The 12,595-nt window shown below is 50.0% G+C and overlaps 1 protein-coding gene across 1 annotated transcript in view; it reads right to left on the reverse strand.

Moving 5' to 3' along the window:
• Positions 1-12,595, reverse strand: part of LOC138671037 (serine/threonine-protein kinase Nek3-like) — an 89,641-nt gene that overhangs the window by 9,310 nt on the left and 67,736 nt on the right. Inside the window, exons 11-12 of the mRNA XM_069758890.1 lie at positions 9,518-9,643; positions 6,852-6,986 (exon numbers count right to left, since the gene is read on the reverse strand). Coding sequence (XP_069614991.1) covers positions 6,852-6,986; positions 9,518-9,643 — 261 coding nt within the window. The remainder of the gene's footprint in view (positions 1-6,851; positions 6,987-9,517; positions 9,644-12,595) is intronic.

Below are 12,595 nucleotides of genomic sequence, written 5' to 3' on the forward strand. Positions count from 1 at the left end.
GCGGCGAATGGACGTGATGGCCACAAGAAAGGCCACCTTCCAAGATAAAACTGATAGAGGAATCTCCCTAAGAGGTTCAAAGGGAGAAACCTTCAAAACGTCCAGTACCAGGTTTAGGTCCCATGCCTCCACAGGGGCCCTGTACGGCGGGACGGCGTGGGCTACCCCCTGAAAGAAGGTCTTAACCTGTGGCCGAGAGGCCAAGGTCTTCTGAAAGAGGATGGAAAGCGCAGAGACCTGACCCTTCAGGGAACTAAGAGCCAGGCCCGAATCCAGTCCTGCCTGAAGGAAGGCCAAAAGAGAAGGCAGGGAAAAAACCATAGGCGGCACGCGGTTGGACTCGCACCAACGGAAGTAGGCCTTCCAGGTGCGGTAGTAGATCCTGGAAGACGAAGGCTTCCGAGCCTGAATCATGGTGTGAATGACGCGGTCCGAAAGGCCGGACGCTCTTAGAACCGCGGTCTCAACAGCCACGCCGTTAAACTGAGCGACCGAGAATTCGGGTGGCAGATCGGACCCTGGGACAGCAGATCGGGCCTGTCTGGAAGGCACCAGGGAGCGTCCGCGAGAAGGTTGACGAGCTCCGCGAACCAAGCTCTCCTGGGCCAATCCGGGGCGATCAGGATGACCGGCACCCCTTCCGCTTTGATCTTCTTCAACAGTTTGGGAAGTAATGGAAGGGGTGGGAACAGATAGGGCATCTCGAACTGTGACCAAGGAATGGCCAGAGCATCGACGCCCACTGCGAGAGGATCGCGTGACCTGGAGACGAATTGTGGAACCTTCCTGTTGATCCGAGACGCCGTTAGATCCACATCCGGAGTTCCCCATCGAAGACAAATCTGATGGAAGACCTCCGGATGCAGGGACCATTCCCCCGCCGCGAGACCCTCGCGGCTGAGGAAGTCGGCGGCCCAGTTTTCTACGCCGGGGATATGCACCGCGGATATCACCGGAACCGTTGCCTCTGCCCAAAGGAGGATCTTGGACACCTCGGCAAGGGCCAAGGAGCTCCGAGTCCCCCCCTGATGGTTGACATATGCCACAGCCGTGGCATTGTCCGTCTGGATCCGGACTGGAAGGCCCCTGAGAATCCTTTCCCAATGGCGGAGGGACAGAAAGATGGCCCGAATTTCGAGGACGTTGATCGGCAGCGCGGACTCCTGCAGCGACCAACGGCCCTGAACCGTCAGGTGGCGAAAAACCGCACCCCAGCCGATCAGGCTGGCATCCGTTGTCACCACCTGCCAGTGAACCGGAAGGAAGGACCTGCCCTGGGAGATGAGAGGAGACGTCAGCCACCAGTTGAGAGACCGCTTGACCCGAAAGGAGAGTCTGATCGGCCGATCCAGGGAGAAGACCGACCTGTCCCACTGAGACAGAATGGCTTGCTGAAGGGGTCGAGAATGGAATTGGGCGAAGGGAATCGCTTCCAAGGTAGCTACCATCCTCCCCAGAACCTTCATGGCCGATCGGAGGGAGGGAGGCCGAGGACCCTGGAGCAAGAGAATGTCCCGACAAAGGGTGGATCTCTTGTCCTTGGGAAGGAAGACTCTGGACAGACGAGTGTCGAAGAGCATGCCCAGAAAGATGATGCGCTGAGAAGGAATAAGGCAGGACTTCTTCCGGTTGACCAGCCATCCGAAACGGGATAAGGTGTCGAGAACAATGGACAAGCTTTCGTGGGCCTGAGCAAAGGACGGAGCCTTGATGAGGATGTCGTCGAGGTATGGAAACAGAACCAAGCCTCTGACTCTCAAAATGGCCATCAGCGCCGCCATGATTTTCGTGAACACCCTTGGCGCGGTTGCGAGACCGAACGGCAGGGCGACGAACTGAAAATGATCTTGTTGCACTGCGAAGCGCAGGAAACGGTGATGTCCGGGAAATATTGGAACATGTAGGTAGGCGTCCTGGATATCTATAGAGCATAGAAATTCCTGAGCCTCCATGGAAGCAATTACTGAACGAAGGGATTCCATCCTGAAGTGTCTCAGGCGAACCCTCCTGTTCAACAATTTGAGGTCCAGAATGGGACGAACCTTGCCGTCTTTTTTCGGTACCACAAAGAGGTTCGAGTAGAAACCCGTGTACCGTTCCTTTTCTGGGACGGGAACGATTACCCCGGATTTGAGCAGAGAAGCGATGGCTGCGAAGAAGCCCGGAACCAAAGCGGGATCTTTTGGAGGACGAGATTGGAAGAAACGATCTCTGGGTCGGGAGGCGAACTCTATTTTGTATCCCGAAGACACAACTTCCCTGACCCATGCATCCTCTACTGCGGAAATCCAGACGTCCCTGAAACGGAGAAGACGGCCCCCCAACCTGGGAGTTGGGCTGGAGTCTTGCCGAGAGTCATGCGGAAGTGGATCTTCCAGTCCTGGGCCTGGACGATCTACCCTGGGAATAGCGAGGACGCCAGGACGGAGTGGGCCTGAAGGACACCGCCTTCTTCTCTTGACGTGCCTGTGGCCTCTGTTGCTGCTGGGAAAAGGAGTTTGACGCAGCGAAGCGACGAAAAGGCCGGAACGAGCGAAACTGCCGTCTAGGAGGAGGGCGACGAGGTTTAGCCTGGGGGAGAAGGGAACTTGTGCCCCCAGTGGCGTCCTTAATGATCTGGTCCAGCTGGGAACCAAAGAGACGAGAGCCCTGGAAGGGCAGACTAGTGAGGGACTTTTTGGAGGACAAGTCCGCCTGCCAGGCCTTGAGCCAAACGGTCCGGCGAATGGCAACGGCATTGCTGGAAGCCTGAGCCGCACAAGACGCGACATCCAGGGAGGCGGAAACCAGGTATTCACCAGCGTGGGAAATCTGGTTGGCAAGTTCCGCTAATTGCGCGGGAGGAGCCCCGTCCAGGATACCTCGCCGCAGATCCTTGGCCCATTTTGAGATGGATTTTGAGGCCCAAGTGGAAGCAAAGGCCGGGCATAGCGCTGCTGAAGCCGCTTCGAAGGCAGATTTTGCGAAGGATTCTATAACTCTGTCGTTAGAATCCTTCAGAGACGCTCCGCCGGACAGTGGGAGCACCGTGTTGGTGGACAGCCTGGACACAGGTGGATCCACCGAGGGAGAGACCGTCCAATTGGCGGTAAGATCTGGTGAAAAAGGATATAACACCCCCAGGCGTTTTCCCCTCTGAAAACGTCTGGTCGGATTCTCTCTCTCTCTGGTCAGGATTTCCTCGAATTCAGGATGAGGGGCAAAAAATCTTGAAGGTGGTTTGGCCCGTCTAAACGAAACCGCCTGATCTGCGGGTTCCGTAGAGGGATCCTTAATGCCGCAGGTTTGGTTTATAGCCCGAATGAGGTTCTGGACCGACTCACTCATGGTGGCGATTTGGCTAGGATCCAACTCCGACATCTCCTCTGAGGGCGCATCAGATAAAGCCTCGCCTGACTCAGGGGAGGAGGAACGGTGCGACCCCAACCGCGGGGGAGGGCCGTGCGGCGAGATGGAACGCGAAGAGGACTCAGACCGACGTTGCTGTCTGGACCTTTTGTGGCTAATCAAGGAGGGCTCGGGCGGCGGTTCCTGCGACCCGCTGGCCACTGCAGGGGTCTGCAGGGGTAACCGATCCAGCGCGGACACCAGGGTTTGAGACACCCGTGTTAAATCGGCCACCGATTGTGACAGAGAAGCGGCCCAGCCTGGGATGGGGGGATCACTCTCGGGCGGAACAGCCGGGGGATCCTGGGCGGTGGGAACAATCGGGTTGCTGCAGGACTGACACAGCGGGGAGGACTGACCTGAGGGAAGTTTGCTGTTACAGGACGAACATGCAAAGTACGTGACTAAGGCAGAAGATGAAGAGGTAGGGGGACGAGAGCGGCCCCCTTTAGAGGTAGACATTTTTAGGGACCCTGAAGATGCCAGTGGGTTAGGGGACAGTGGGCAGAGGGGGGTGTCAGTCTGCAGTGCAGCTACTCACGGACCCGGTCCTGGAAGATGTCCCACTTGTCCTCGGCGGAGAACTTCCCTGAGGTGCTGATTCTGCGATGCTGAGCCACAGAAGATGCGAGTGCTGCTGCTGTGAGAAGCGGTGCACACCGGCCGAGGGACCCACGAGGAAGGGGGTGGAGCCAGACGCAGAGGCGCCGGTGGGCAGGGCGCAGTATGTCGGGCGGGAAAGAAGCCCGCCCGCAGAACCGGAAGTGGGGAGCCGAGAAACCGGAAGTAGGCCCCGGCGTAAGCCGGGACCTAAATTAGAGACCGGCGCCGCCGGAGAAGGGAACCGCGGCGCCGGAGCAGCGCGCCGCAGAGTCCGAGAAGAGCGGCAGTCCCCAAGGCTGTCCGAACGGAACCGGCGGGGCCGCGGCGCCAGAGGCAGGCCCCGGCAGAAGCCGGGACCCAAACTAGAGGCCGGCGCCGCCGGAAAATCGCGGCGCCGGAGAATCGCGGCGCCGGAGCGTCGCCAGAGAATCGCGGCGCCGGAGCGCCGCCTGAGAATAGCGGCGCCGGAGCGCCGCTGGAGAGTGGCGGCGTCGGAGCGCCGCAGAAAGCAAGCAGCACGGCACCCTGCCAAGGACGCCGTGCAGACACAGGACACACCGCGGCCGCCGAGAAGCGAGACCGCAAGGGGGAGCGGCGCGGCAGCCCGCCAGGCCGAGACTCCACAAGGGAGACACCGTGGCTGTGCGGCCGCCAATGAAGGAGAGCCCAGGAGGAAAATGAGCCACAGCCCCCGTGGCTGTCCCTGGGATCCCCCCAAACAAACGCCATGAGGGAGGACCGGGGGACATCTGGAGAAAAGATCCCGGGGGAATGGAGAGCCCGCCAGGGGGAAATACTCACCTAAACATCCCACGCCGTTACTAACCTGAGGGGAATGAGACGTCCACGGAGCTGTGATGGACGTCCTCGTCTCCTCCGACCGACAGGCTCTGGTAGGCGAGTGGGTGGGGGACGGAGCCAGGACCGGACTTCTGAGCACGCTTCTGTGCTAGGATCTTGGTCCTGGAGAGGGATCTATGAGAATACGGGGTGGCAGTACACGCCGTACTCATAGTCCGTATTGTGGGACTACAGGTGTGACTGCTCACCCTGTATCCCTCTGGAAGAAAACCTGAAAAGAAACGACGCACATTGAGGTAGATAAGGGTCTAATGAAAGACCCGTGTCCACCTCCTACTGACACTAAGCTAAACTGAAGAGTTTAATGCCAGTCGGTGGGGTGTACACTGCAGAGGAGGAGCTAATTTTTTTATTTGCATAGTGTCAGCCTCCTAGTGGCAGCAGCATACACCCATGGTTCCTGTGTCCCCCAATGAGAGGCGATAAAGAAACAAACATAAAATAATGAAAGAAACAACTAACAAGGTAAGAGGAGAGCTGAACCCGGCAGGGCAGCCATCCGTCACTCCATCACCTTTTTAATATGTGAGGTTTAAATTTCCCTTTAAAATGCTCTTCTATTCACAGTCTGCCATAGCATCTTGCTAGGATTTATTTAATCAATTTAATTTTTTTTTCCTAAAGGGTTTGTCCAACTAGAAAATAAACCTTTTTTTTTTAGGCATGGATTATTTAAAAATGATAAATGTAGGAATATTCACCATGGATGCTGCACGGGCCGCTCTGGAGGGTTGCGTCAGCTCCAGAAGCAATATATGCCCTGGTCAGAAGTCATAGCAACGCTGAAGCGAGTAACTGTCTGCAGCGGTCAGGTGAGTAGAAGAGCACGTCTTTATAGAAACATCCCATGATGTGCTCTTAGAATTATTCAGCCTGTAATTGTGACTTCTGAATAGGACAGTCACCACTTCCGGAATTGGCTTAGACCTCAGGAGCAGCATGTGCTGGATCTGTGGGGAGTTGGAAGGCGATAAGGACACCATTTACTTGAAAAAAAAAAGTATTTTTTGGGGACAATCCCTTTAATATTCAATGTTATCTGGATCTATAAGGCAATTCTTACAGATTACTGGTGGTCTGACCGATATAATCATGCGCACTAGCATTCCAATCATTCTCTAGAAGATTGAAATAGCCTCCCGCTGTACACGGTTTTCTCTGAAGTCCTATAGGCAATGAATAGAGCGGATGTGCACGATTGACCACAAAGGAAAAGATTGCAGAGACCCGTTTTCAGGATTGTTGGGGGGTCCCAGTAGTCAGAGCCCCTTCGATCAGTAAGTTATCCCCTAGGATATAAATTTCAGTCATGGAAAATAGGGATTTTTGTGTACTCACCGTAAAATCCTTTTCTCCGAGCCAATCATTGGGGGACAATTGCGGACCCCGGATTCCTGAGAATGCAGGGGTCAGTATTGGTTCAGTGTCAGTTTTTCCCTACACAGCGGTGCTTCTGGACAGCAGGGAGTAGAGGCACGGAGGAGCTGGTAATTGTGCAATGTTGGCAGTGAAAATTTCCAAAAGTATTATACAGCCATTCTGACATGGATTTTCATTGGGTAAAATATCAATTTAATTATGTATGCAGTTTGGATTGTGAAATCTGGTTACAGATGCCCTTTAATGCCTTTTATATCATATTACAGCAAATTGGTTTCCTGCCTATCACAGTGGGATCGCCCCGGTACCTTATGTGTATGGTGTCCTACCAGCTCTCTCATCCCGAAAAAATATGGTGGGGAAGAAGAAGGATCAGGTTTGTTGAGTTTTATTTTGTTCTAATGGGAAATAAGCCACCTGGCAAAAAAAAAGAAAGCTGGTTTCCCACAAGTAATGGAGGGAGGGGTGCACCCGACCTCTATTGAAGGGGACTCGCCAGCTTTAGAGTTGTGCGACTTGCATGATATCAGCCGCCCCACCTGAGAGTCTTATGACGCGAGATCACTGCAGTCTGTATGTAGATCTGTGTGTAACTATGGCCGCACTCATGATACACGTACTGGATCTGTAGATGGTGTAGGTCTTAAATGCCGACCAGAGATCCAGGTTATTCAGGATATTAAGAAGAGTTTCTGGTTCCTCTTTGTTCCATTCTTTCCTTTTCTCGCTCGGGTCATACTTTACAACATGGCCTCCTGTGTGCAGAAAGAAGCGAGAGACAAGAAGAGATCAGCTGCAAACTCTGCTCTATCCATATGGAAAAAAGTGAGAATGTGAAGCCGAGGATGGAGGAAGGCGATTACAGGAATTGTCTCATTGCATTTACACACTAGAGAGACTTTGAACTGCCAAAATTAATCTTTTTTTTTTTTTCTATGCTGTGTGCTAAGCAATGGTCAGAAGCTGTCCAGTGAAAAAGCAGTCAATAGGATACTTGTAGAATGTGGAAGTCCAACCCTTTGGACCCCAACCAATCAGCAGAAAATGGCACCTTTACCCCCATTACAATGGAGTATTAGTGCGTAAGCTCGACTGCCGATCCATTCAATCCCTATGGGACGAGCAAAAAAAAGCCAAGCGCAGCGCCTGATAAGTCCCCTGTTAAATATTAATTATTAATTGAATTATTCTCAATTCTGTACTGAGCACATTGCTTCTTGCTGACATTACAAACAGCTATTTCTGTGTATGTAGCTCAGAGTGTAAGTCAATGCCATATATAGGGGAACACGTGGTCTGTGGGACATATAAATAACGTCTCTTAGGAGGGTGGGGGGCTTGTCACGTGGGAGCTGTCACCTGAAACCATCATTCTCCATGGACATCAGACAAGACACACAAGGAAGGAACAGCAGCTGGTAGCCATGATGATTTCAGACTTCACACAGACAGACGGTTTTACCATTCAGAACTTTGGGAAAGATGAGTAGCAGATGCAGATATTTACTCATAGACAATCTGTTTGTAACTAGTTCATCTATTTTAATGTTTTGCCGCAATTTGGTTTTCCTGTGGACAATTCAATAAACCACTACTTCTTTTATGAGAATATCATGACATTTTTTCTTTAAGAGTAATGCACCTGGTGAATAGTCTTGAATAAATAAATGTGCAAAATAAGCATATTTAACATCCCCTAGAGAATATATTGAGCGGCGCACACTAATGCTCCATTCTAAAGGGAATAAAGGTGCTCCATTCTGCCGAATGGTTGGGGCTGAGTGGTCGGACTCCCGCTAAACTATAAGTTAACACCTATCCTGTGACTAGCTTGCTTTCACTGGACAACCCATTTAAATAAGTGAAAGGGGGTCTATTAGCACAAAATGACTGTCCAAACAATACAGTTCCTTGGTGCACCCTTAGTGTGGCGGAGTAGTTTATTGCACCTTCTCACCTACTTGTATTCCATCTATCTCCGCACCTGTTTCTTTGATTGACAGCTCTGTATTTTCAGGAGCCAGAGAAGGGGAAAAAAAGTAGATGGAAAGTTACACTCAACTGTTCGCCAACACCAAGGTTCCACCGAGCGCCTCTGCTTATTTTGAACAGTCATTTTGTTCTGACAGACTACCATTAAAAGGCTATTCCCATTTCCAAGATCCCACCCAAATATGTAGTAGGTGTAATAGTAATAATATTAGCAAATATCTCCAATCAGAAATGTAGTATAGTTCTTCTGAATTGCTATGTTACTTGCCCCATGTGCAGGCATTGCAAGACCTTAGATATCCATAGTTACCAACCACTGAGATAGTGTATTAGGTAGTGGTCGTAACCATGGATACCCAAGATCCTACAATGCCTGCGCATGAGGAGAGACATAGCGAATCAGAAAAACAATACTACATTTCTAGTTGGAGGAATGCTAATATTATTGTTATTACACCTACTACATATTGGATCGGATCTTGGAGATAGGAATACCCCTTTTAAGGATGCTGCTTAGTCATAAACACATGAAGGGGCCGACACCATGATATGTCATCAGTCTGGTAGACGTCTGCCATCACTTTTAGTAGACAAGTTGGTGTCATATATTTATAATTAACAGCACTTCTGGTCACAGGGCGAAGAGATGGAGTGTGCAGCAGGAACCCAGCACTAGATGATCACAGCACAAGGGTGGAATTTATCAAGAATGCCGTTTTCTATGCCAATCTTCAACATATAACCCGTGCCAAATTCTCTAAGCAGCACAAGCCATCTTTTGGGCAGTCCGTCATTATAGTAGATTTATGACTAGAACAAACCCCATTTTGCCAAGCCCTGACAACAAGGGCTGAGGTCTGTGCAAAAAGTCACAAACGTTTTAGCAACATATCAGGTTTGATGATAATTTTTCTGGCAGAGAGTGAATGATAAATTCTTCCCCATTGTTTTTCTAAATGGCCGTTACTACGTATGCCACCTCTATTCGCTAGGAGGCATAGTAGCTTTCTGTATCTGTATTCCGTGTCTGTATAAATGTTTAGGGGGGGGTTTAAGTGGTTTTGAGGTGTATTACTAACTCATTAATATAAGGCTGCTTCATTGCTGGGACCTCTGATCAACAGAATGGATGGGAGATGACCCCCTCTGGACCCAGTATTGCTAAGCACCAGTTACACTTCATTCTGCTGACTGTAGTAGTCGGGCCCCCAAAGATGAGATATATTTAGTCTATCCTAAGGACAGGTCATTCATGTCACAAGACACTATACACTAACAAATGTGATCCAGACACCTTCACTCCTGTTTGCTCCGATGCTTGATGTGAGGATGGAGGCCTTTTCTAAGACACCTAGGACGCTCTCCGTGGCTCCTTTCTCCCATTGCTTTCTAGTCGATACTGGTGAACTGGACTCAATCGCTAAATAAAGAGTAAATGTGAAAATAAAACGTTTTGTCGGTCACATATATAAGTTATGGACAGTCATGTTGTGTATAAAAAATGTGTCACGTTAAAAATTAATTATTTAAGATAATATCTTATAGGCATCAGGGACACTAATGGCTATTTTTAATTTTTCTACAATTTTTATATTACAGCAATTGAGCAGAATTAAATGAATTTTCCAAATCTCCCCAAACAAAACCACTGTTCACGCTCCCCTTGTCCGCTGCTTACGCTCCCCTTGGCCGCCGCTCACGCTCCCCTTGTACAGTGCAGCTTCTCTGGCGCTGCTCCAATCTCTGTGTTTTGGCTGCAGTGGTGAAATCATGATCACAGCTCACATCATTGCTGCAGCCAATCACTGAGCTCAACGACTCGATGTAGACAATATGAGACGCCAAGCTCAGTGATTGGCAGCAGCGGTGATGTGAGCTGTTAACGTGACGTCACTGCTGCAGCCAAAGCACAGAGAACAAAGCAGCATCTGAGAGTGAATGCTGGACTCGGGAGGCTCAGCACCGGCTTTCTTTGTTTTACAGGTATAAAAGCATTTTAGGATCTTTTTTTTTTTTTTTAAAGTAGAAAATCCCTCCAGTATGTTGTACATATGCAATATGGTCATGAATAATACATTAAAAAAATGGTCATACTCTCACTGATCATCTCACTTGGCCCAGAATCACAGGGGTAACGTTTCTCCTTGTGGAGACTGACATGATAAGGTGAGGAGACTTTTAAGCCTTGCAATGCTCCACTGTGAAATATGAAAACTGTCTCTTCAGAGGGTAAGAGGTATAGAAGTTTAGTGTCTATTGGAAGTACCGATCCTACACATCAATATCGACCCTCTAACGCGCCTTGCCACAAGACTTAGGCTAAAAGCCAAAACCAAAATCTCAATTTGCAAACATGGTGTTTCAGGGTACTGCCCCTTGTCAGTGCAAAGTGTGAGATCTGGTTTCACTGGGTGAGAGGCATCTGACCGGGATCGAATGGGTAAGGTTTTTCCTTGCAGAGACTGACATGTCAAGCCTGACATGACAAGGTGAGGAGACTTTTAAACCTTGCAATGCTCTTCTCTTGCTTGTCTCTTCAGAGAGGAAGAGGACTAGAAGGCTTAAATGTCTTCTCACACTGGCATGTCAGGCTTGACATATTAGTCTCCACAAGGAGAAATGTCACTCTTTGGATCCTGGTCAGAGGCCTCTCACCCAGCCAAACCAAATCTCACACTTTGCAGTGATGAGGGGCAGTATCCAGAAACACCGTGTCTGCAAATTGAGATTTTGGTTTAGATTATACTTAAAGGGGTATTCCCATCTCCTGGATCCTATCTCGTTATGTAGTAGGCGTCATAATAATAATAATAATAATAATAATAATGCAGTCATAATAATAATGCAGTGTGATTCCTATAAGTGTATCTCTAGGATAGTGTGAAGATTACAGTAGAATTAAAACCTGAATTGAACCTGAAGGTAACTGTCCAGTCATTGTAAACAATGTTTCTGTTTATTTTCACTCTCACCCCTATAATCCTTCACTCTATGCTACCTCCCATAATCCCCACACCAAGTAAGGAACGGTTTATCTCTGCTTCAATCCTCCCCATCCATCTCACCTCCTCCTCAGAACTGTTCCTTAACCTACAATCCTCTGCTTCCAAACACAGACAGCCCCCTCATGCCCTCTCCTGCTCCCACCTGCTAACACTTTCTCTGCTCCTTCTCACTGCTGGTGATATCTCTCCAAATCCTGGTCCTCCTCATCACATTCCCACAGTCCTTTCTACCTCCCATCCACGCTCTATCACAACCTTCCATAACCTCTCTAACCTTATACCCATTCACCCAGCCCCCGCTTCCCCAGTCCCACTAACAGGAGCTCTGTGGAACGCTCGCTCTGTCTGCAACAAACTTTCCTACATCCATGATCTTTTTGTTACTACCAAACTTTCCTTCCTCGCCATCACTGAAACATGGCTCACCCCTTCTGACACAGCCTCCCCTGCTGCACTCTCTTACGGTGGCTTCCACTTTTCTCACACACCCCGCCCCAGCAGCAAACATGGTGGAGGAGTTGGTTTTCTCCTGTCAGATAACTGCTCCTTCACCCCCATCCCACTGCCATCCTCTGTTACCCTCCCTTCCTTTGAGGTGCACTCTGTGCGCATCTACTCCCCCTCCAACTGGCTGTTATTTACCGCCCCCCAGGGCCAGCCACCACCTTCTTTGACCACTTCACCACCTGGCTACTTCATTTCCTTTCCGCGGACATCCCCACTATCATCATGGGCAACTTCAACATCCCCATTGACACTTCCCTCTCAGCTGCCACTAAACTTCTATCTCTCACTTCCTCCTTCGGCCTCACTCAATGGTCTTCTGCAGCCACCCACAAAGATGGTCACACACTGGACCTCATCTTCACCCGCCTCTGCTCCCTTTCTAACCTCTCAAACTCACCTCTTCCTCTCTCTGACCACAACCTTCTCACATTCTCTTCTCTCTCCACTCCATGTCTACAATCCCCACCCCACAAACTTTCACACCCTCGCAGAAATCTTAAACATCTTGACCTACATTCATTCTCTGAATCCCTCCTCCCTCTCACAGATATAAGTTCCTTACACAATGCAGATGACGCTGCCGCTCCATATAACACCACAATAGCTGTAGCTTTGGAATCTGCTGCCCCACTTACACATACCAAAGCTCGCAAAATCAACAGACAGCCCTGGCACACCAGCCGGGCCAAAGAACTGAGGCGAGCTTCCAGGGCTGCTGAGCGCAGATGGAAAAGATCCCACTCCAACGAGCACTTCATCGCATTCAAACAGTCCCTCACTACTTTCAAGACCACACTCGCCACAGCTAAACAAACCTTCTCATCTCTCATATCCTCCCTGTCTCACAACCCTAAACAGTT

Source organism: Ranitomeya imitator, chromosome 3 (genome assembly GCF_032444005.1).
Source record: "Ranitomeya imitator isolate aRanImi1 chromosome 3, aRanImi1.pri, whole genome shotgun sequence".
NCBI lineage: Eukaryota > Metazoa > Chordata > Amphibia > Anura > Dendrobatidae > Ranitomeya > Ranitomeya imitator.